Source organism: Perissodus microlepis, chromosome 13 (assembly GCF_051167445.1).
Source record: "Perissodus microlepis isolate ML-2025 ecotype Zambia chromosome 13, ASM5116744v1, whole genome shotgun sequence".
Lineage (NCBI taxonomy): Eukaryota > Metazoa > Chordata > Actinopteri > Cichliformes > Cichlidae > Perissodus > Perissodus microlepis.
In genome coordinates this window covers 2,470,191-2,496,510 of record NC_140473.1, presented here as the reverse complement: position 1 = coordinate 2,496,510, position 26,320 = coordinate 2,470,191, and the positions used below count along the sequence as shown (strand labels likewise).

The window sequence follows — 26,320 nt, the reverse complement described above, 5'->3', positions numbered from 1 at the left end:
GACTTAAATTGGATATGTTTGAGTTTACTCGGAGAAAATCTTTAATGGCAGGGGCCATACTATAAACAGACAAGAGTCTAACCTTGACTCCTCTAAAAATGGATAGCTTATGGAAGCTGTCTCGTTGACTTGGCAACAGTCTGCCCATTTAACCTTTTCTGCTAGCCAAAATTTACAGAGGTGCAAATGCTTTTTAATACCCACCATCATCAGCAGGGGGGGGTGTCTACTTCTGGACCTTTTATAATACCCCGTGAAACCTGTTGATACTGTTGACCCTGTTAGTTCTCTGTGCATTACAAGTTCTCAATATATAGACCTTTAACTCAATCTTTCTCCTGAAATGGGAAAAGAAATGAAAAGTTTTATGCTGGAATGCAGTTAAAATTCATATTCTACCTCTAATACTTTGCATGTGCAAGACCAACAGCATATCAGGCTGGTGTTGTCATAATATTTTTGATTATTGACATACATGCACATAGTCATGCATACGTAAGTCTTTATAGAGAGGCATGGTTTAGGCTGCATCAAACCCGGTCCCTGTAGCCTTTTGGCATATAGGTTGCCTACTTAACCAAGTGAATGATAACTGACAGTGGCTTATGAATCTGATTGATGTTTGGTAGGTAACCAGAACCTGAAGTAGCAAAGCAACCTTAAACCATGATGTTGATACATGGAGTTCCCACCACTATGCATTTGTGTCACAATGACGGGTTTTGTTTGTTTTTGCACACTGTTCTTCTAAAATTTTAGGAAAAGTTAATATTAGTTCACCTGCCCAATGAACATTGTCTTAGAAATGCTCTAAAATGTACCGTGATACATTGTATAATGTAGTCAAAGGAGCTTGCAAAGAAAAGCGTCTGGACTTCTTTAAGTTACTTGAAGACGTTTCACCTCTCATCCGAGAAGCTTCTTCAGTTCTAAGGTCAAATGGTGGAGAGTCCCAGATATAAACCTAGTGGGAGTATCCCCCCACAGAGGGACAAAAGGACCCCCTGATGATCCTCTAATCGCCCGAGCCAAGGTGTGAAACTGGGTGTGGGTGCCAATCAGCCAGAGTTTCGGGTGTGTTCATTGTGAAACCTGGCCCCACCTTATCATGCGAATTCCTGAGGTCAGATGGCCCAGGATGTGAGTGGGCGTTAAGGCGTCTGGGAAGGGATCTCAAAACTGGATTATAGATGGCAGAGAGTTGGTGTCGTAAACCCCCGCCTCTGTTCAAAGATGGTCGCTCACAGTGGACATAGATGGCTTCTTTCACTCCTCTTTCAAACCATCTGTCCTCTCTGTCCAAAATGTGAACATTGGCATCCTCGAAAGAGTGTCCTTTATCCTTAAGATGCAGATGGACTGCTGAGTCTTGTCCTGTGGAGGTGGCTCTTCTGTGTTGTGCCATGCGCTTGTGAAGTGGCTGTTTGGTCTCTCCATTGGTCTCTCCTTTTGTCCCTCTGTGGGGGGATACTCCCACTAGGTTTATATCTGGGACTCTCCACCATTTGACCTTAGAACTGAAGAAGCTTCTCGGATGAGAGGTGAAACGTCTTCAAGTAACTTAAAGAAGTCCAGACGCTTTTCTTTGCAAGCTCCTTTGACTACGATGACCTGGATGACTGAGAACCTTCACAGACATTGTATAATGTAATGAACTCACATTTATTTAGCACTTTTTTTCTAGTCTTACTGATCACTCGGAGTGCTTCAACTACTTTCTTTTTAACCTCACATAAATAGTTTAGAGTTTGAAGTGGGCGCTATCATCATCTGAGTTGAACGCTAACATCTGAACCAATGTACCACCCACTGTGTTTCCTTCATGGTGTCCGTCCACACTGTTTTATTTCTTTTTTTTCTTGAGATGAATATAAAATTTAACCTTTTTTTTAAAACTGTATTGGTTTTGCTGTGACCCAAGTTTTTGTAAATGGTTAAGAACTTTTATTTATAGAGAGGAGAACCTGTAAAAGCCCAGACTTTTTTTCTTTATTTATTTTGGCCACATTTGACAGGAACTGCATGCTGATATCCTCATATAAAACCTTTTTACAACAACTGTTAATAAATTAAACAAGAGCAAAGATATTATGATCCAGATTGATTTTTGCTGGGTTTTTTTTTTTTTTTTTGAGAATGTCAGAAGAATGTCAATTATCCTTGTTTCTATTTGATATGTATTTGTACAATTACTCAAAAATCCTGGGTCTAGTTCTAGATTAAACTTGACTTTAAAAGGTAACCACTTCTAAGAGCTACTTCTCATGTGGTTTTCATACCTCTGGTATAGATTTGTCTGACTTTTTGCGTAAATCGGCTGACAAAACAATCCTTTGCTATCCACTCTGCCAAAATCAGATTGTCCTCCTTAGTTCGGTCCTCTTTAAATTTAGATTAAGTTTAGTTTATTTGTGTGTAAGAAAGAGATCTTGGTGTGTGACAACCTATTTTCCTGGTGTCTATGAAAAATAAAATATCACTTTGCTTCCCTAAATTCCCTCTCTGGTGTTTCCCAAAGTTGCACAGTCAGATCTCTAGTGCTCAGATGTGTCAGCCACTTCATGATGAAGTACTGGTCAGATGCCCGCCACAGTGTGCTGACACACACACTCTCGCACAAAAACACCAACAAGCAGAAAAGAGAAGAATGGTTACTGTCTAAATGTTTCATTATGCTCTCCAGGCAGAGAGAAACTTGCTTTTAAATGGTCTGTAAAGCACAGAGATTTAAACGATCTCCCACACACACTGCACAATGACTGTCTAATTTCCCTCCATCATACCTGGTAAGTCTCCCATTCATCCTTACGCTACGCAGGTTTGGTTTTAGGTCCCTACACAGTCAATCACTCTCTCTGGCTGACTCCTTTTGTTCTTTTTGCCAGCATTGTGTGCTTACATCGAGGTGGTTTATTTACCTCACACTGCTGGATGCTGTGTAGACTGGCAGTGAGCTCGGGCTGGGTGATTCATTTCATTTTCAGACAGGAATTTGACTTAAAACATTAACATTAAAAGCAAGATAATCAAGCGAAAACAATCACTGTAACACATTTCATTCACAGTGATGGTCTTGATTTGTTACATGTTAAGCAGATCCGTGTCCTCTTGTGAACTGGATGTAAAGTGGATTGTACAAATGTGAGGCAGGGTGGTTGTACCCTGCTGGAAATGTGTTGTGTTGTTGTGATAGTAATCCTGCTTAGTATCCAGAGATTCAGGCATCTAGTCTGTATAATTGGATAAGGAAATGAAAACCCCTTTTCTAATCTAAAAGTGACACCAAAACCCTCCCTTTTTTTTTTTTTTTTTTGCTAGAGTTTTATTGTCTATGTTAACATTGTTTTGGAGCACAGGGTGGCTAGGCTGAGCCTTAGACTTAGGATAAAAAGCTTAGATATTCAGGATTCATGCTACAACTTCGTTTGCATTAAAAGGAGCCACTCTGTCTGTCTGGTATCTGATAAAGTGTCTGCCTCTGGTGGTTTTTCCTATCATGTGTAACTGGTATGAGATTGTTAATCAGATCAAGAACATGGTAAGAGATTATATACGTTGTCTAGCTTGTTAAGACCTAGAAAAAGTCACAATGGACAGAACCGTCTCTCTAGCTTTCTTACTGGGGATTTATCCGTCATCTGTAAATCTATGCTACGGTGACATTGGAACCACACCCCTCTTAAACTACTTACTATAACCTGTGACCTAAACCGATATTAAGCCAGATTTAGACCGCAGAGGTCTAAATCAGGTGTAAGACCTGATTTGTCCCCCTTGATGGACAATGATTCATATTTTCTTTTTTATTGATCTGATCTGATTTATTCTCTAATAAATTCAAAATCTTCTCCAAAATATTAGCTGGAAATTCACAGGAGGAATCAATGGTACTCAGCAGGCTAATAGCAATAGTTGCAGACTGCATCAACCGGATGTGCATTCACTCTTCTAGGGAGGTGCACATTAGGTTTCAGAGGGGTTTGCAGTTCCTATTGAAGCATAATTCCCCAGTTAGTCATCTGCCATTCAGAAGTAGCCAAGCCAAAAAACTCTGTTTCTGATTTGTAATAATTGCAATAGTTCTTTTTTCCCCCATCAATTTCCCAAATATTTCACTTACTAAGTGTTTTTGTTTCCAGCTAATCACATATTTCAAGCTAATCTAACATTTAACCATAGCAGTGGCAAAACACAATTACAAAGGTGGAACTTTTCCTTGATCTAGGGGCTAACATTTCACTGAAAGCTGTCAGGGACATTTTGTTTGTTGTGTTTTCTTTTTTTTAATATCATGCTAACAAAAACCTTATTAGCTATGTAGTTCAGTCCATGTACATTCCAAGATACTGGTAGTTGGTGCTAAAGAATTTAGGAACGAGACACTGGTTCTAGCTTATATACATTTTCTGAAATCTTTCGAACCTTACCTGTAGTGCGCCCATAGAGCTCTTAGTCTTGTAGCCATGGCTCAGGTCCAGTTCCTTGTGCTATGTTCAGACCACTAATACCCTCATTACTGGTGGAGGGGAGTAAATTGGCTCAATCAAAGCTGTCATTAACTAGAGCACACAGTCTCCCCATCTCAAGTGGATAGAAGGAAAGTAGAGAGGCAAGGAGTAGGAACTGTTTATCACTGGCCAATCAAACCTAGTGCCAACCGGGAAACGGGGCCATTTCTGTTGCTGTGGGTCTGAGTGGACTTAGAAGTCAGATCCAGGGCTTCTGTTTTTTTGCTGATGCCAAACCACATTATCACAACAGAGGATTTGATTGAGTTTGCTCAGACCAGAGGAATGCACTTGCCTGTCACTGACAGTTACTGATCATTAAGTCCAGAATTTTTGAATACCTCATAATTGGTAAAGTAGTTTGAGCCTTAGCTCATCCTGACTGCATGGTGTTCTTATGCAGGACTCTAAAAATTCAAACTGAGTGTGTACACGTGTAGGTGTTGAAGGTTAAAGATGTTATGTGTGTTATGTCTGAATAACCTATCCATATAGGCCTACCCATTAGCTTGTTGGTTGGTAGGTGCAAGGCAGTCTGTCTTAATGAAGCACCTCAATTACCAAAAACATCTTTAGAAAAAAAAGGCAGAATTACATATACTGATTTTTTGTGCCTTTATTTCTGATACTTGTGAGTGTGAGTGACATCTGACATGGTTTAATCAAATGTGACTGTGCAATCAGCAGTGTAGTGACAAACTCAATTAAATTAAATATAATTAGACAAATTCAGCTTTGAAAGCTTTGGAAGTGGAACTTGCACCTTAGATGTTTTGTTTCTGGGGAATACCAAGCTAAATATTATTAAACCAGTACTAATCACCTCTGAACATTACCCTCTTAGTCATCAAACAGCATCTCTTTTTAAATATATTCCGCAGTTAAACAGGTCTTTTAAATCAATTCATTTCTAAGATCTTTCAAAGATCCAAACTATTACATGTAATAGGCTTATAGTTGTATGGTTGGTATTTCATTCCAGTTATTGGTCCAGTGAGAACTGCTAGTCCATTTGAGTAAAGCACACCCTCTCTGGGCAAAAAGATGGTGTATTGGTTGTTTGGTGATTTTCTTTTAGCAATGAGGTTGATCAAAAATGCATAAAGTTTAATGTATGGTTTAATATACCATATATTCTAAAGCTCTTTAAGAATAGGTGAGGTGCAAGAGAACATTTCTCTTGATGCAGAGATACTATGGGTCATTCCTGAATGACATAGCATATCACCTTATCGTCTTTAGAGGAAGTCCAGACACTCTTTCAGTCATCATCCACTGCATGTGGCTTGGCCAGTAAATCAGCTTTGACTTCATACTCAGCTGTCTTTACCACAACAGACCTCAGTTTGGCACAGAAACCTGAGAAAATTGAGGCCTAAAATATGGAAGTCCTAATTTGCAGCCACTGTGTGGCAGCCTACCTCTACCTCCAGTCTATGTGACCATATTAACAGAATCACTAGTTACCAGCAGTTAACTGAAATCTTGATTGTTTAGCTTATCTTTGAATGCTCAGTAAAATGAGTTATTTTCTTGCTAATATCCATATTGAAGTGATGGCCCCAAGTAGCAGCATGCTTGAGACAGTCTTCAAATTTAAAACCCTTACCCTTCTTAACATTGTAGCTCCAAGCAATTTCTGAAAAGTAATGCTACATTCAAAAATGTATGCTTGGCAGAACCTTATAGTCTTCATATTCAGTGGTTTATGGCTGCTGATTGTACACATTGTGTTTCTTTGCCTACAGGACTATAGTCTGGGGGATGACACACTACTGGATAAAATCAATTTAGCAGAGCCAGATCAGTACCACTTGCCTGACCTAACTGCTGAAGAACAGGCCGTCATCCTGGGTATCTGGTAAGTCTGCTGCCTCAGAGCCGAACTGTAGCTGTGCGTAAAATTGCAATTAGGATTGTTTAAAACAGTGGGAAAACCACTAAGAGTGCAGGTATATTGTGATACATACCGACGACGGTAGCCTCATAAGGAACATTGGGTTAATAGTTCATCTGTTGGATGTCAGAAGAAATTGTGTCTCAGGCCTGAAGACTGAAATAACTTCTCACCATCCTGCACATCTATTTAGATCTAATGATCCCCTCAGTTCAGTTTGCCCCTGCATGAATATATGCCATATTCTAGGGCTGCTCGATTATGGCAAAAATGATAATCACGATTATTTTCACTGAAATTGAGAGCTTGATTATTTGACGATATTTATTTAACGATAACAATGTATTGAATAATGGCTTAAAAGATTGTCAAAAATAATATAAAATAGTGTGCAAATACTGATAACAGTGCAAATGTTTGCAATATAAAAAATATTACCACTGAAGCTCTTTTACCTCTCTTTTCAACCAGCGGCATTCTTTCTTCAGCAGCCATTATCCTCTCCTCTCCAAATAACTTCTTCTTAGATTTCCGAGCTTCCCTCAGGTCTTCTTAATTGTTGTGACGGTGTTCGAAACGCAGAGAGGTGCACTCGATTTGCCACACAGCAGCGCGAGAGTAAAGCTCAGTCATTTTTAATGATCGTTGAAAGCCCAGATCGTAATTTAGATTAAAATTCGATTAATTGAGCAGCCCTACCATATTCATAAATTGCTTTGTCTGAAGCGTCACTATGACTTTGCTAACCACTTGGAAAATTGTAGATCCCATTAACTCTTAAGTTTTTCTCTTGTCATGTCACCTATTTGTTTAGTAGAAAGTTGTGTGGACAAACTTTGTTATATTCTGCACTGTTCTGTTAGTATACAGTACTGTAAGAAAGTATTTTTCCCCTTCCCCATTTCTGTAGTACATCTTAAGTCTGAACTTTGACTAGGCCATTCCAATTTCTTATTTCTTTTTATTTGTATTTTTTGTGGGCCCATAAATGATGGCAAGTCATTCAGGTTCCAAACCAGCAAAGCAGCCCCACACCACCACAGTGCCACCACCATGTTTGACTCTTTGTGTGATGTTCTTTTTAACAAATTGAATTATTTTTACACCAGATGTAATGAGACACTAACCCTCCAGAAAGCTTAACTACTTTTGTCTTCTCAGTCTACAGAATAGTTTCCCAAAGGTCTTGGGGATATTCACGTTTGCAAATTTGAAGTAAGGTTTTGTGTTCTATTTGGTCAACAGTGGTCTTTGTTTTGGAACTCTCCCATGGATGCCAGTTTTGCCCAGTCTCTTTCGCAGTGTTGAAAAATGAACAATGGCCATAACTGTGGAAAGTGAGACCTGCAGTTCTTTAGATGTTGTTCTATGTTTTTGTGACCTCCTGTTCCAAATTTTCCCCATTTGTGGATGACGGCTTTCACCATGGTTTGCTAGAGTCCCAAAGTCTTAGAAAGCGCTTTGTTACCCTTTCCATACTGATAGATGTCAATGACTTTGTTCTGTATCTCTCTGAGTTTCTTTAGTTGGAATAATGTGTTGCTTTGTGAGATAATTTGGCGTTCTTTATCACAGAGGTATTATTTATGCTTTTTTGATTCTGCAGGTTCTGGCAGTGAAAATGTGGTTAATCAGAGTTGATGGAGGTCGGGGGGATTACGCTTTCACATTGGGCCAGATAGGCAACAAATACATCATTGTTTTACACATTTTGTATTTGCTCTGATTATCTTTGTTTTCTTGTAAACTTTTTTTGATCTGAAATTTTTCAGTGTGACAAATATGCAAAAAAGGTACAGTAGCAAGATACAACAGAAGTACACAGTTGTGCAGTTGTGGGGGGTGAGGGAAGGGGACAGAGGACAAGTACAAAAGACAAACTGTTGGAGAGAGAATAACTGTGTTAATGACATGAGATGATGGTATATAAATCCTTCATGAGTGGGGGTAGTAAAGAGGAAATGCTCAGTGCATCTTGGGAAGTCCCCCTGCAGCCTGAGCCTATAGGAGATCAAATTAAGTTATGGTTATGGGTCACTTGATCTAGCCCTAACTTTTAGGGCAGCATCACTCGGAAACTGTATGTTTCTAAAATGGCGATATTGTTCAGACAAAAGAGGCAGTCCTACAGATCTGTTTAATATGTGAGTTGGAGTAAGTATATGGTTATACGTCATTTTTGAGAGGTTTTTTAAGCCAAACACAATATATCCTCAGTTTTGACTGAACTTAGAACCAACCTTCTGATTAGTAGATGACTTGCTGTACCTCCACCAGGAACAGATGATAGCATATGCTAACACTTGGGGCCTAGCAGAGCAGTGTGTTAGCAGTGTGAGCAAGATAAGATAAAATGACAAAAAGTGTTATCAAAAATTTGAGCAAGTGTGTTACCAAACAAGACACCTTAATAGATAGCCCATGACTATCTGGCACTGGGGCTTGCTGAACTTTGGCCCTTGTGGGACATGATTGTCGCGGGTGGAGGATATCCTGTGCTATACGCTTCCCACTCGTCTTTACTGTTTTTAAGTCTCTCTTTTTTCCTCTTTCTTCTTCTATTTAACTCTTTATCACTTCTTCTCTCTTTTGCTAACCTAGCCCTCACCCCCTGTCAGCTCTGGGGGTGAGGGAACCTCATGATCCTTTATATTTCATAAATATGTGACACACCAGGCAGTTTTTCAGCCAGTAAGCCCCAGGAGTTTGCATGAGTTAGCTGATGTCGTCCCAACTGTTTTGCTATGTTACATAGCTATGAATTCTGCCTGGTTACCAGGCAGAGCAGTATTAACTTACATAAACCAGAAAAAAGCCAATATGGGGTCAGCATCAAAACCAAACAAAGGTCCGTCAATGGATCGAATTCCCTGATTCTTAAGATTTAATTATGTCTATCAGTGGTGTACTAAGGGCTGTGCTCTGGTCTTAGATGACAGTCACTGGAATATAGTGCAGTGGGTACTAAACTGAATGTGTGACTGTGTACATTTACCACCTGCACAAACATTTTTCCAGAGTCAGTTAATGTTTTTCTATGTAAAGTTTAGAGTTCATCAACACTTCTTTTACCCAACCCTTTCTTTTTTTTGTGACCTGTAGTTTTCTCTAAATTTATAGCTGAGTGACTGTTATTTGTGAACGTGTTTGTCCTGGTGGTTTAATCCAGGCAAAAGGATAAATAAAATAGAGACTAAAATATAATATATAAAAATAGTTATCTTCACAGTAACTTGGTGATTAATTTTCTATGCTGGTGCTGGAACTGAATGGGCCAACTGAAGGTCAGTGGAGCAGTCAGAGAGATTGCTAGGAGATGATTGATGAGCAGCAGGTCTGTTTAAATTAAAGGAAGATCTGTACACCCTGATACCACTACAAAACAGTGTTAAAAACAAGTCTCTTGTATAGTGTGTGTCTTCCAGAGTGTTAGCAGACCACATTTATTCAAAAATTAAGCTAGGTAATCTTTTGACACTCAACCTAGGATAGAAACCTTGAGAAAATATAGATATCGCTAGCTCCGGGACGTCGGGCTAGCGATTTTGCGAGCCCTGTATAGTATATTTATACATTTTAATAACTTGTCTTTATTGTCACTGCTTTTTGTATTAATGAGTGCTAATCCCAGGATATAATCAGTATTTATTAATTCCTTGCCAAGGGCTTAAACAGCAGAGACTCTGGTTATGAATTCTCCATGGTCCCTTTAACTCTGGGAATGTGACCTTGTCTGGTTTCTCTTTTCTCCCTCTTGAGCTCTTGGCAGATCTGAAATTTACCTCTTAGAAAAAGTTCTTTTAAAGCTCACTGTGGATTCTGATTAATTCCCACGCTGACTTATATATAATAATTAAAATAATTTCTAACGGTCTACCTTTTATTGATTGTAACAAATCATAAATCATTCCCAGGAGCTTGCATGGTTGGCTGATGTTATCCACATTGGCTCAAGAGTTGTGTAAAAGACCATTCTTGATCTTGGAAATCGGTGGTCCGAAATGTAACAATCCAGCCTCCCCTCTAGTTTGCTTGTTGGTCAGCTTGGATGACATCACTACTGAGATGAATAAGACTGTACTCATGAACTGGAAAAATAAAAATAATCTTAATTCTAACCAATATAGAGACTGTCTGATAGATCATATTAGTTTTGAATACAGCCTCTTCCACCACTATAGATCAATCCTTCTGGGCTCCTTTAGTCGGCTCCATCACCTAGTGGGGATGGGGGGTGGGGGGGTGTTTGGTTTTCTTCCGCTTTCATTACTGTGGTTGATGCGGGGGTAGGTATGGGCTTGGGGTGTCTGGGGATTCTCTAGGGACAGGTTTCTTGGGGGGCTCAACCTCGGGCTGTGTTCATGACCTCTGGTGGCTCTTGGATGGTGTTTTTCTGGCGGCTGCCTGGAGGGTCTGTTTTGGCGGACGTAGGACACTGGCCTGGTAGCCTAGCTGCCCCAGGGTGGGTCTGGGGCAAGCTTGGAGACTTGGGGTTCTGGGGGTGCTCTGCCTCTCTGCTGGGACTCTGATAACAAAAGGTTATCACAATAAAACAGGAAATAGGCATGGGAAACTAAACGGGGGCAAAGCCGAAAACACCGGGTCAACGACCCAAATTCCCTGACACACCGCTTTGTAGAAAATGTTTGTTTAACAACTGCAATCGAGGGGGATCTGGTTAATTAAAGCTCAAGTTACCAGTTGTTTTACTTGTAAAATAGGATATTTGTATTAATCTTTCCACTATTTATTCACAAATATTTTTGTCTGCAGCACTGACTTCCAGAAGAATAACCCTGTGCACAAACTAACAGAAGAAGAACTCCTGGCCTTCACGTCTGTAAGTCATTGTTTACTTTTTTTATGACCAGCATTGTAAGTTTTCCCTGTAATATTAAAGAGAAATGACTTTGGTAGTATGCCTTGCCTTTTTTAACCCAGCCGACACAAACACTCCTCTGATTAACAGTGAAACTTAGAATTAACAAAATGAAAAATAATGCAGCAGTGTATAAATCACTATTTAGGCCTCATTCATCTTGCTTATACAGGCAATAAATAAGATATGTACAACCAGACTTGCAATTAGATTGGTAAACATCCTAAATGTAAGTTTTTCAGCAGAGTGCTGAAATTCTGATGAAAATGATGAAAATATCGTCGTACCAGCAAATTGAAGTGGACATACAAACATAAGCCACAATACAAAAATGATGAAATGGCTCACCCAAAGGTGAGCAGTAAGAAAGCTGAGCTCATGTTGAGGGAAACATAACCATAAATCTTTAGGGACACTCCCAAAAACAACCAGTGATTTTTATGAAGGCAATTCCTGAAAACTTTAATGGAACTTTTTGTAGTGGCAGACAAACTGTAGTGGGACCACTACTACGATTTTATCTTTATGATGATGTTAGTTGGAAGATATAATTACACGCTAATCAATGTATATTTATGAGTACAACATAATTGTGTAATTAAATAACCTAAAAAAAACCTTTTTAAATAAAGCCGTATTTGAGATGAAGAATATTGTCACCATAATTCACTCTGGAGAGCATACACGTCTTCAAAACTTCAAACCTTAGCTTTGCTGTAATTATTTGGTTAGTTTTCACCAGCATGTAGTACACAGCTTAAAATGGGTGAGCTTTGCGCAGTTCTCCATGTATTACAAATAAAGAAAGAGGAAATATAAGGTAGCAGCATGACTATAAAATTACTAATAACAATTTAAGCCCAAAAAAAAAATGTATTCCTATAATAGGCCAAAACCATACATCAACTACCTTAAGGTTGTAGCATTAGCCTGGTGCAAAAGGACATCGCCCTGGTGGGCTGTCTGCTTTGAGTTTACACTGACAAGAAGAAGCAAGAAGTAAATTGTGAAACCTCAAATCAACACAGTATTTTAAAATTCCTTGTTTCATCTACCAGCCACTAGGATGCACTTTAAAGCTGTACTTGGCAAAAAGAAGCAACTAATACTGTACTGGTGGGATTATTGAATAGTTCAGTGTGTCCTACTAGTTGTTCTGGCTTGCTTAAGCCTGATAATAACGCTTTTGTTTCCTTTTCATGAGGTCTTAGAAAACATTAGATTTGATTGTTAAAATGACACATTGTCACATTCTCACCACTGGTCCTAATATAATGATTCAGTCTTTGTCACTATGGCTGTAAATTGACACAGCACTGTTATTTACACTTAGGATATGAGTGGTTGTAACTTTTTGAGCTCATGATATGTAAAACTTTGTTTTGCAAAGAAGGTAAATTGGAAATACTAGAAAGAAGAGTATGCGGCAGTCAAAGTCAGATCAGAACAGCTGCTCTGTATTTCTTTGAAAAATGTTAATTACTTTGTCCTGTACCTGCATTTTTAATCCTGGTGCATTACCTGAAATCCTAACAAGATAAGGCAATATGCAAGTCTGCGTATCCATGTTTATTGGTGCTATCCAATTGGAAACAAATATATTTGTGGGTACATTTGTACTATGCCAGTGGTTATTCTCTGTTCATCACTTTTCTTTGAAGTTGAACAGTGGTTATTATGAAGCCAGCTGTGTATACAAAATAAGCTGACAGCATATCTGTGTCTCACTGCGTTGGCTGGAAATGCTGCTGCAAGCAGCTGCTGGCTCTGTGGGCAGGCATCTTCCCAGCCTACATGTAGATCCAGGAATCTGCAGGCTGGTTAGATGGTTGTCACATGTCTGGCTGTCTTCGTCGATACCTGAATCCTATCACCTTACTAGAAGAACATCTCTCAGCACTGCTAATGTGTCAGTTATTACAGGAGCTTTTCACCCATGATTTGAGTGTAACAGAGAATATTACAGGCACTAATAATAAGCTGCACAAAAATCAATCGAGTTGTTTCATCTCTGCAGTGAAACTTTGAATTCATTCTAGAGAGAAGCTTATGAGACTTTGGCAGATTGTATAGGGTTCAGGCAGCAGTATCACAGGGATTGATGATGCACCTCAGCAAACTACCAGCTGCTGGAAATCCAACAAAGAGGATTTAAGGACCTGACTTGTGTCTAGGTTCCAGTTAGGACTAGGGATGGGTACCGGTATCCGGTGCCATGATGGCACCGGTTCTGACATAAACGGTAGTAACCAGACCGAAAAGCAGCGCACATTTCGGTGCTTTATTTCGGTGCTTTTTTTCCCTGAGCTGTGATACACTTTCTTCTTCCTTACATTTGTATTGGCGGTTGGCAAACAACTGAAAGGTGCATTACCGCCACCAACTGGTATGGAATGATACGCTTTAGATTCTAGCCAATCATTTTACGTTTCCGAGGATAGTAGGCGGGTCCAGGTACGTACGTTCTTTTAGAGCAGAGCTACAGATTAAAAATGCCCAAGGCGAAGCGGTCAAAAGTATGGCTGTACTTCACAGCAAAAGATGCAAACTCAGCAGCCTGCAACAAGTGCTTTAAGCTGATACTGTGATACTGTCAAAGGAGGTAACACCTCAAATCCGATGAAACACCTGGCGACGCATAGCGTTTTTTTTTTTTAAAGCCGAGAAATGCGCCGTATTTGATAGCTTGCTGCGAGACCTCACACCGGGCACATCTACTGCGGGTGTGGTGCCTGTTATCGGACCCGGAGTTAGCAACATCCCCCAAAAATCTGAAGAGTACAGTCCTGGCCCCTAGCCCTGCCAGTGTAGCAGAAATGATGATGATGATGATGGCAGCAGCCGTTCTTCTCTGCGTGAGTAGCTTAATGTTGTTCGTGTGTAATTTACGTTGAGTAGGCTAACCACGTTATTACATTAATGCATGTAAGGTGAACTAGCAAACATCATCATAGCTACATGCGGCTGTCTTCTTGTTTGATGGCAGATGCTCCCTTCACCCTGGCCAAAAAGGCTAAAATGACCAAAGAAAAAGTGGAAAACAGTTAAACATGAGAGGTTTTTGGACAAAGTTTGTGTTTTTTTTCCATTGTTTAAGCACTGCTTCCAGCCCAGAGTGATACCATATATGCCCCATAGCTGCAGAAAAGGCTAACATTGTTATCTTTTTACAAAAAACAGCTGAACATGAGAGGTTTTTGGACCAATTTTGTGTTTTCCATTCTTTAAGCACCGGTTTGAGCACCGTTTAAGCACCGGCACCATTTCAAAAGTACCGGTTTGGCACCGGTATCGGATAAAACCTAAACGATACCCATCCCTAGTTAGGACCATTATATCTATATCCCTTTCATCTCTGCAAACATGCTTCCTCACAGATCTCTCTGTCTGATCTCTATTTCTGCACCACTCGTACATCAGGACATTGCATAGTAAATATGTCATTGTTTTTTTTTTTTTTTTTAAAGAAAAACAATGATCTTCAAAAACAAAAAGAGACTGTAAATGTAGCAATGCGGATTTATTTATTGCCCTGGCTTTTATTCAATAAATCTGTTAATTTTGGAGAACTGCACCAAAGCACGTGTACGGTAGGTGAAAAGGCTCTGCCCTACCATCCGAACAGAAATATTTATGCAGATCGATACGTTTGCAGGACATGAATTATGCTGGAAGAAGGGTAAATTGGCCTGACTCCCTTTGCAACTGAAGAAGGTGAAAGCCTGGCCCACAATAAGAGTTCATGGTATTCTGCAGTTAATGAATAAAATGAATAAATTGAACCTCATCTCAAGGTTGGAGTAAAAACTCACAGCCAAGTCACACAGGTCTTATTCCCATGTGACACAGCCTGATGTCTCCTCTGTCACATCCAGATGTGTTTGTTCAGCCCCAGTCTACTCTTTGCAGCATTACACACTGTCCTAAATGCCTCTCACATTAACTCAGTTTTGATCACCATACTCAGTACCTACAAAAATAAATACATAAATTTAGTATAAGTATAACCTGCTCCCAAGCAAACCTGTCTCCTCATAACAGAGTCTCAGTTTCTTGTAGACAGCTGTCTGCCGTATTGAATCTGTCCCTATCGGACTTCATCAGTCTCTCAAATTGTTGTATTGTAATTTTGACCCCCTCTTCATTTCATTGTGGGTATTTGTTTATGCACAATAGGAGTGAATGATATGTAGTCTTAAAATTATATTTTGATATTTCTGACAAAAAATACTGAGTGTTTTATAGATACTTGCAGGCAGCAACATTTATATGTGTCAATAAACTGTCACTTTTCATCCTTCTGTTCCACTGAGCGACTGTCTTTGATGAAGCACTGTGTTAAAAGTGTGAGTCTACATCTTTAAGGTTCTAAAAAGCATAGAGTTTGGACGGGTCTTACCACTTGTAATTATGAAGTATGCAACATTTTTTCTAAGCTTTTTTTCTGTTACTCCAAAGCATTTAGTCAAACACAACAGAAAATAATCAATATAATAAGTGGATTTAGTCATCACCATCAAAACTTCCTCTGTCTTCTCGTTGCTGTTGAGAAACACCCATTTGCGTCAGGAGCGACATGACAAATGCTTTGGATGCTTTATCGTTTGATTTTTTAATTGCTCAACGATTGATGTTGGTAGAGGAATAACTGCATAATTAGGACAATTTACTGTTGCATTAATGACTCCAGCAAGACTTGCTAAGCATCCACAAAGATCATTAGTGTTTGTTTATCTCACCTCGAACCATGTATCTCTTTTATCACGCATTTCCATTGTCATAAATATACAGTGTGTAGAAAGTTACTGTTGTATAACTTGTTCTGATTAAAGATGAGTCGAGACATGAATTCAGATGAAAAGCTTCAGTCGTCTCTCTCTGACATCTACCTACCAGTAAATCTGCTGAACGCACCCTCCCCGCTTTCCCTTTAATCAGCTCATCTAAAGCTAAACCACTAAGCTGTGCCAGCTATTATACAGCAGATTATCACCACAGCACACAGATAAAGACTTTGTGGCTGTAATAGGTTTTAATAATTAGGTGTTCTCACTAAAGCTTGCTGCTTGATTTCCCACTACAGTGCACAGCAGACAGGCGAGCCCTGTGCTTATTTCAGCTACAGAAGAAGAGGAAAAAGAAAGTTACTCTTGTGTGCATTTCTACAGTGCTTCGGTACAACCGCAACTCCAAATAATTTGGGAATTAAAATGTTTTTTAAAACGGCAACAATTTGCAGAACATATATATTCTATAATAGAGCATTAGAAATATATTAAATGCTTAAAATGTGTTACGTTTGAGAGGTGTTCAGATGTAAGTAGGTTAACTGACAACAGGTCACTGACGTGTTTGCAGTTTAGAGAGGCTGTATTTATGAATGAGCAGAAGAACCTGTATCTACAGATTGGGAATTCATTTCAGAATGTCATTCAACATAATAAAGAAGACTTTGAATTTTTATGTCATTATGTATGATAGATCATCAGATATTCAGAGTGTCTGTATTAAAAAAATAAATAAATTAGAAAATCTAAAAATCAGTGGCTGCCCATGATCTTTGGGTCCTCAGGCAGCACTGCATTAGGAAAAAAAACATCATCCTGGTATGCAGACACTGCATGTGTTCACGAACCCTTCCAGAAAGTATCGTCTGTGCCATCCAAAAGCTCTATCATGCAAATAACAAACCAGATGTGAACATGATCCAGAAATGCTGCCCTCTTCTCTGGGCCAAAGCTCGAAGTAACACATGCTCCCATCTGGGGAAGGCCTTGCATATTTAATCAATACAATGCAAAACACTGCATCTATAACAACATCATGGCTTCATAGTAAAAGAGTCTGACTGCTGAACTGGCTTAACTGCACCAAACCATTTGGGCATCATGAAATAAAAAAACGCCGCGAGATTACCCAGGATTGTTGAGCAGGTAAAATCTTTTGTCAGACTAGAATCTGACAACATTTCAGAGCAGCTGCTGGAAAGCTTTTATAAAAAAGGGTATTTTTCCAATAATGGTAAACTCTCTCAGTTCAAATGTTTGATATGGTTTCTGTCCTCTATTGTAAGGGAAAATGTGTTTACGAGATTTGCAGATCATTGCATTCTGTTTCAATTAATTTATTTTTTAAAATTTGGGTTGTATATGTAATTTGTTAATTTATTCATATATTCATAAATACTAATGACGTACTAATTTTGATGGATAGCGTGGTGTGTTCAGATTTTTCTGGATTACTTTGTACTTCTATTGTGTTACAGACTTCATTAACAGCATATAGCTGCTAACTGTACCTCTGACTATTAAGAGGTGGGCTTTTTTATGTTTAGATTATAATGTCTAAATCTATGCAAATATAGACGAAAGGTATGCACCGAAATATTTAGTGTTCATGGAGAGCAGCTCTTATTTTATGATGGTGCTGAACATGAGCTTCTAAGTCTTGCTTAGAAATCATATTTCATTAAGTTTTAGTCTTCTTAGAATCTCACTCTGTACATCCATCTGATTCAGTAACTAACTTTTAATGCTAAGTAAGTGCCAAAAAAAAACAAGTCAAAAATGGCACTCAAAAGAGAATAGCACCATTAATACTCACACAGTATGGACTGGATTAAAATCACAGACCATGTAATAATAAAGTCTTTCCACTTTCCAACAGAGAAATAAATCTTGTCCAAAAGAAGCTTGGATGGCAGCTTCGAATATAGACTGATTAATTATACAGTAAATTTTCAAGTATTGATTGAATTACTCCATTTTTTTTTTTTTTTTTTTTTTTTTAAAGCTTTTTATTCTTCAGTTTTCCTGTCACTGTTTCCTACTTGAAACATTAATCAAGATATGGAACAAGTTTAATCTTGAACTGTTTGTAAAATTCATTCCCTAACCCATCTGGGCCTGGACTCTTACCATTTTTTAATAAACCAATAGATTTAATAATTTCTTCCTTTGTAATCTTGGCATTCAAAATCTTGCGATCCACCTGATCTAACACAGGGAGGTCACACTTGTCTAAAAAGTCCTGCATATCTTTAGGCCCTGCAGTGGAATGAGAAGTATAGAGAGATTCATAAAACTGTCTAAAGTTATCATTAATGTCTTTATGTGATGTAACCAGGTTTCCATTGCGTGATCTAATTTTGTGAATCATTCTGTCATTCTGTTAGTTGTTAGCTGTCAACTAACAGGGCTAGTTGTTAGCTAGCCCTGCTAGCTAACAACTTATGTTAGCTAGACAGCCACATAAGTTGTTAGCTGTCTAGCTAACAACTTATGTGGCTTGTCCCCAAATTCAAAGTACTTCTGTCTTACAAAGGTGAACGCTCTATTAATGTTGCTGGTTAGTATTTGATTTAGTTTATATTTTAATGCACAAATAGTGTTGTACTTATCTAAAGAGGGAGCCCTTGCATTATTGGCGCCCAAATCGTGGATCATTTTTTCTAATTTTAACTGTTCTAGTTTATTATTTTTATTCTGTGAGGCCTGATATGATATTATGCACCCCCTGATATAGGCTTTAAACGTTTCCTATAATATATTAGGTGAGATTTCGGCATTATCGTTTATATCGAAAAATAAAGAGGTCTGAGAGTTTATATACTGTTGAAATTTTAAATCGCTCAGTAGTTGTGGGTCAAATCTCCAATTCCTATATGCTTTGGTGAAGTTGCTAAGTGCAAAGGAGCAGGTGACAGGGCAATGATCAGAGATAATAATATTGTGATAGGTTATGTTACCAACAAGGGAGAGCATTTTTCCATCTACCAGAAAATAGTCAATCCTTGAATAAACGTTATGTGTAGAAGAGTGGAAAGAATACTCTCTACCTGATGGATTTAAAGTTCTCCACACATCACAAATATTCATATTGTTCATATATGTTTTAATAAAGTTGCTACCTTTACACAATGTTTTTTTTTTTTTTGGAGAGGGATTTATCTAAGTATGGGTCTAACACTAAATTAAAATCACCTCCAATTATTAAATTATTATTAGGTATATCCGGAATTAAGCTGAAAACCTTTCTATAAAACTCTGGGTCATCATGGTTAGGTCCATAAATGTTCAGTAGAATAATCGGAATGGCGTGCAGCTCCCCGGTCACTAATACATATCTACCATTCTTATCAGCTATGTATGCCTGAACGGAGTATCTTTCTTAATTAATATAGCTACCCCTCTGGTTTTAGCAGAAAATGTTGAGTAATACACCTGATTAATCCATCTACACCTAAGTTTATTATGAGCAGCATTTTTCAGATGAGTTTCTTGTAAAAAGATAATATCCGCTTTAAGAGATTTCAAGTGTGATAACACTTTGCCTCTCTTAACAGGCTCATTTACACCTTTAACATTCCATGTACAAAAGGTCAGATCCACATTCTTTTCATTTCCATTTCCATTGTCTTGCATTTGAATAAATTAAGGCGGCTTAATTCTGGTGCTCTCCATACTTCTGCAGTCAAGATATGGGCCCCAACCCTCACCCCCCACCGCCCTCCCCATGTATAACCATAACAAAACAAACTCGTAAGCAGTGCATCCCCGCCCATACAGTCCCAACTGAAAATAAAAATAAAAACAAAAAATCTGAAGGGATGCGGTAACAAAAACTAAGCTTACCAAAATACTACTTGATTAATAAGATTGCAATTAGACCTAAAGTTCAGGTTCCACCAGTATAATATAGTATATGCTGTAAAGGTCAAAAAGGTGAACCTATTACTGTTTATGTAGCACACTGTGCATTCACAGTGCATTCAATTATGACTGTACTTTTGTTTCTGCAGCATGGCTCAGTGCAAGGCAGCTTTTGGAGAATATCCTAAACTGGAATGATACTGGGACAATACTTGCCCAGACTGAAAAACCTAAAAGCAAAGAGATCTTTTTTGGGTTTAGCTGCCAAACTATATACTGATGTCTAATCTTCACTTTGATCATCGTCTAGTTTAATACTTACACCCAGAATCAGAAGCGGAGTCAATCTGTGACAACCTTTAAAGTTGTGCACATTTATATACACAACATGTAACAGTAATAACTTGAATACTGGAGGAACAAATATTGTATAATCCACTTTATTTTGAGACAGACCAACATACAACACAGATCAGTTTATAGTTTACAATTCAATCCCTGTCTTATCTATTTTAGTAGTGCATATGGATGCATTCTGAGCTTATTATTAAAGCTGCAGAATTTGATAAGAAAAAAAAAGACAATTCTGACCTAATAATGTTAGGTTATTAATGTTATTATTTGTCTCTGTACTGTTTTATACTGTTTATACCAAAATCATGAGTGCCAGTGTAATGCATACTATACTTCATTTGTCATCTGTAAGCTATGATTTTTGGGGCAAAGCATCCTTTAATTTATGCTTGTGTTTAAAAGAAAACTTGGTTATGCATCAATTTACTTCTTGTTCAGAACGATGTCGATAATTTGAAGTGCTGAACGAGTGTGTCATGTTCCATATTCACCAATAAATAAAATACACACACACACACATTTGTTAATACAACAATCTTTGTATTGTCAGGTATATAAAGCTCTTGTATAGTTCTGTTTGTGGGAAGGTAATGCCAGGTTTGCTTTTTCATTTGCTTCTTTTTTGTGTAATGTAATTGGTTTTATGGACTACGAATCTGGATTGATCTGCTTGCGTTTGCTTTTAAGGGTTTAATTCCTTGATGATGTGAATAAAGTGTTATCTTTGACCCTCTATTTTTCTTTTATTGTTCCGCAGTGTGTTTTGTCTGAACCCAAGTTTTGGCCAGTGCAAGTGTCAGCACTTTGCCTCAGGACGAAACTGGAAAAAGGAAAATCCCGATGTGTAGAAAGAGCCATGATGCAAACCCAGGTAAATAACTACTCGGGGAGGAAGGTCAAAATAAACAGAAAGCAGAGTGTGTGCAAGGGTCTGCCTGCCTTAATCAATCCAGCTTATTGTAGAAATGGCCTTACGAGTCACCCTGTTGAAATAAGATTCAGAGTTTCTTCCAGCACCACCACCTATCACACCATATGTCAAAATAATGCCAGTCACTGCTATCCAAAAAATTAGAATATCACAGAAAAGTTTATTTATTTCCAAAATTCCATTCAAAACGTTAAACTTTCATACATTTTGATTCAGGGCCCACAACTTAAACGATTTCAAGTACTTAGTTGTTTATTTGTACATAATTTGGGCTTCCTGCTCATAAAACCCACAAAAACAGGATTTCAAAAAATTAGAATACTGTGAAGACATCACCATTTACTTCTCAGTTTTTGCAGAAAAAAAAAGACAGAAATTAGGATCACATCAAATCAATCAAAATGTGGTACTTTCAAAATTATATGTCAATCTTCAATACTTGGTTGGGAATCCCTTTGCGTTAATCATTGCCTCGATGCGCCGTGGCATTGAGGCAATCAGCCTGTGGCATTGCCTGGTAGTTATGGAAGCCCAGATTTCCTTGATGCTTGCTGTCAGCTCTTCTTTGTTTTTGGGTCTGGTGGACCTCATTTCCCTCTTGATACCCCATATATTCTCAATGGGGTTTAGGTCTGGTGAGTTGGCTGGCCAGTCAAGCACTGTGATGGCATGGCCATCAAACCAAGTTTTGGTGTTTCTGGCGGTATGCACAGGGGCCAGGTACTGCTGGAAGATGAAATCTGCATCTCCATACAGATCCTCAGCAGAAGGAATCATGAAGCCCTGTAAAACATTCTGGTAGACTGTTGCGGTGACCTTGGATTTAAGAAAGCAGAATTTACCAACACCTGCACTGGACATTGCACCCCAAATCATAACTGACTGCGGATATTTCACACTGGACCTCAAGCAGCTTGGGTTCTGTTCCTCACCTGTCTTCCTCCAAACACTTGGACCTTGATTCCCGAATGAAAGGCACTCTTTATTTTCATCGGAAAAGAGGGCCTTTGACCACTGGCTAACAGTCCAGTCTATCTTCTCCTTGGCCCAGTTGAGTCGCTTCCGACGTTGGCTCAGACTCAGAAGTGGTTTTGAAGCTTTGACTCCTGCTTCATTCCACTCTTTCTGGATCTCTGCCAGATTCTTGAATCTTCTGTCTGCCTGTTTTCGTGGGTTTCATGAGCTCTAAGCCCAAATTATGTACAAATAAACAACTAAGTACTTGAAATCGTTTAAGTTGTGGGCCCTGAATCTATCATCTATGAAAGTTTAATGTTTTGAATGGAATTATGGAAATAAATAAACTTTTCCATTATATTCACATTTTTGGGAAAGGGTCTGTAAGTACAAACATTCCACCTCCAGTCCCAAGGAGGCAGACGGGGACATGAATCGTCTTGGAATTGGTAAAAACATTGTTCTTGTGACTTGTTGTTGTTGTTTGTTTATTTTGGATAGTTTGTATTGTAACTGCATCTATCAGAAAAATGAATGTCGTTCCAAAAACGTATGTAAGTTAGTAGTGTGCTATCAGCTGTCAGGAGATAACACCTGGTAACAGTCGTCTGACTCTGAGTCATGATTTTTGATTGACTCACAATCAGCTGCACATCTGGAATGATGAGTGCTGCTCATCATGGACTATGCAATGAGCTGTCAATAACAGAAATAATTTCCAATCAGCAAAGAGCAGAAATCTGCACCTGCAGTGGGCACAGGGCACTGGAACCAAAACTGGAGAATAGAAAACTGCAAACATGGATTAATGAACCCGTATTTCTGATATCCAAAATTGAGGCTCCATGAATTCATGGAGAAAGTCCAGGCTGCTGCTGTGATATGTTGAATGTTTTCTTGGCATTCTTCATACACCTAAATAATAACAAATCACTGGTTGAATCTCAGTTTGTCAGTTTTTTGTTTGCTGTATTCACTTGGTTGTGGGCAGAGTGCAGCATCTTCTAAAGGCTTGTTTCATAAACGTGACAGTGGTTAAGTGGATATAAGTGGCCTCTTTGGTCACCTGATCACCTTTGGGGAGTGGTATGTTAGTGAAAACCATAGCAGGAAAATCAAAGGCCAGGTTTTCCACAGTACTCTGCGGATGCACATGCTTTCCTTATCTGCCCTGCCCAGATTTGGATAATTAAATCACAGCCCATTAAAAAAGTTAATAATCATAAAGGTTTATCAAAGTTCAATTATCTAATTGAACTTTGAGTATTAATCTGAACTGCTTGAAATGAAGGAAGCTAGTTTTCTTGCTTTGTTTTTGAAGACAATTCGCGTATCATGGCAGAAGCTTCTAGAAGTTCTGCAGCCTTGATTTCATGATGAGTATGGTTTTTGCTCTAGTGCAAGTCCATCCAAGGATACTGTTTGTTACTGTGTTTTCATTTTGTGTGTAATCGTATCTGCCCATCTGTGAATGGTTTCGCCGTCATGTTACAGAATAAGAAAATTAGTGTGACCACAAACAAAGTTAAGAGCCGCAGAGCTCTACAGACTCACAGTTCCAGTGAGTTATTGAGTAACCTTGTTCTTTTTTTCTCCAAACAACCCTGAGCACAAACCAAACCATTAATGTTGCACAGCTCTAAATGTTACTGTGGATGTTGATCAATAACATCCCTGAAAGAGTGAACACAAGGTGCATTATGGGTTTATTAAAAAAAAAAAAAAAAAGCCGCAAATGGAGGACTCGAGGACATGGCTTGCAGACAACAGTCTTCCTTACAGAAGTAAAACGAGGCTGTTTTAGCTGCCACAGCCTGGGCTGGTAGAGAGTAAAGTTGTAAGCAGTGAATGTCATTTTTAAGATGTATTATTGTGATTTTGTGTAGTTGGATTGGTTTCCTATAAAGGTCTCAAGCTTATTGAGCAAATAAAATGCACTTGGTTTCTATTTCATTCTATATGATGACATGCATCTAAATCAATTTGGCATGTAGTGTTGTTCTACGTTGTTTTGCTTGATTTTGGATAAATAATTCCAGTTCTCAAGATAAGGATCATCCATCAGTCTGCCCATCAGTCCACTCTGAGATAATTTCTCTTTGAAAGCAGGCTAACAGGGTCTCTCAGATAAAATGGTTTTTGGTTTTTGTTTTTTTTATGGAGGATCCTGGATGAGAGAGAAAGGATCTCTCCAGAAGGTTATGGGACTACCCTTAGAGGCTCCTGACTGTTCGGTCTGCCTCCTACAAAGTGAGGAATCCACAAAGCATCCTGATCAGATGCCTTGACCTCCTCAGCTGTTTCTATCAGTGCAAAGCGGCAGTGGCTGTACTCCCTCCAAATGTGCGAGCTCCTCATCCTGCCTCTAAGGCTGAGCCCAGGGAGCTTATTCTGACAGCTTTTATCCACAGCCTCATCCTTTTGGCCACTACGCAGAGCTTAAGAACATAACTGAGAGTTGGAACGTAGATCGAGCGGTAAATTGAGGGCTTCGTGTTCTAGCTCACGTTTATCTGTACCACAATGTCCTCATCACACCAGGTGCTGTGCTTCAACCCCCTCGCATGGGGCAGCAACTCTCCCACAACCCAAAACGAGCAATCAATTATTTAATTTAATAAAGTTAGCTTTCCACTGCCATTTTCTAATTTATTATGTTACACCCCAGCCCAGGGAAACCCGGCGTGCAACATAAGGAAAATAAAAATAAGGAGAAATGCCCCCACACTCCCTGCTCTCAAGGAAGACGAACCAACAAAAAAACAGCTACCACGGATTTCACAACAGCCAGTCAGTTTATTAAGTCCCAAAAGGTAGCAGGCGTCAGGGTGAGCATGGCCAAAACAACAAACAAAAACTCTAGAAATGAAATGCAGCTGGCTTACCTTCACAGAAAACCCCAAAAGAAAATTACAGGTGTCTTACCTGCCTCCCTAACCAAAAACAGGAGAAAAGGTTCCCAAAAAAAATGGCTTCTCACCCCTACAGCTACCGAGTAAAAAAAAAAAAAAAAAAAAAGTATCGACAACTATTTACATCTATATACAACAAACTATTTACAACACGGCAAAAGCTCCCAGAATACAAATTCACACGCAGCCACATGCACAGTTCGTTGGGAACAGGAAGTAGGCGGGGTGTACCGGTTGAAAAGGGTCCTCATTTATAGCTGGCCTCTCCCAGTCCTCCACCAATGGTCAGCCTCCACCTGGAACTCACATAGCAGCAATAACACAGGACACAAACTATGCCACCCTCTGGTGTGGCAGACAAAAAACACAGTAAAAAAAAAAAAAAACACTGAATCATAACAATTAGCAACAACTCTGTGTTTACAAAAACATTCCTCTTTACTTTTGTGTTTTTTATGTGTATCATTGGAGATAAACGACATTTTTTGTATGGGGGGACATTTAAAACGTGTCTCAATAATTTTAATTTGTTCATCTGATCAGTTTTGACCCTTTGGAAAAGATGCCAAGATTCTGCAAGGATGGTGGCAGAAGGAAACCACAAAAAGTGTCTGTTTGTTCCTCCTTGCATTTTATTTAATTCAAAATCATAAAAGGAGAACGAACAGCTGTAGGCTACAAGAGTTGTGTTCACTATTTGCTCTTTGTCTCCATGAATGTTCCCTCTCATTGCCCATTTCATGCCTAATGACCCTGTAACCCTGTCAGTGGCACAGAATATATACATATATTTCCACTGCTAGCAGTAAAGATACTGGTTACATCTTCAACTGATGGAAGTAATACTCAGTCATTTTGGGGGATGAACTCTGGTGTTACAGACACTGCAGCACATTTTGTGGAACAAATTCAGCTGTTGAATTCCAGTTTCCTTCTTTATTTGAGTTTCTTTCTTTTCCAGGCAATAGTAGACCACTTTGAAGACAAGAGTTGTCCTGTGACGGAGCGCCTCAAAGTCTTTTACTGCTGCCAAGCACCACCCAGATGGGCTGTCCAGGTATTAGGTCCCTTTCTGTTTTTTTCAAAAACGTTCCGTCTGGTAAACTAAAAGAAAATTAACTAGCACTTTATTCACTTTGACTGTGAGAGTCTGTGTTTTTTAAAATTTATCATTAAAAAAATCTTTTGGACAGAGACTAATAATGTCACTGATGACACGAAACAATAATGT

General features: G+C 38.8%; 1 protein-coding gene across 1 annotated transcript in view; it reads left to right on the top strand.

Moving 5' to 3' along the window:
• The window catches only part of ttc27 (tetratricopeptide repeat domain 27), an 84,335-nt gene that overhangs the window by 23,195 nt on the left and 34,820 nt on the right, over nucleotides 1-26,320 (top strand). The window contains exons 8-11 of the mRNA XM_084947743.1: nucleotides 6,257-6,369; nucleotides 11,179-11,245; nucleotides 21,047-21,160; nucleotides 26,051-26,146. Coding sequence (XP_084803869.1) covers nucleotides 6,257-6,369; nucleotides 11,179-11,245; nucleotides 21,047-21,160; nucleotides 26,051-26,146 — 390 coding nt within the window. The remainder of the gene's footprint in view (nucleotides 1-6,256; nucleotides 6,370-11,178; nucleotides 11,246-21,046; nucleotides 21,161-26,050; nucleotides 26,147-26,320) is intronic.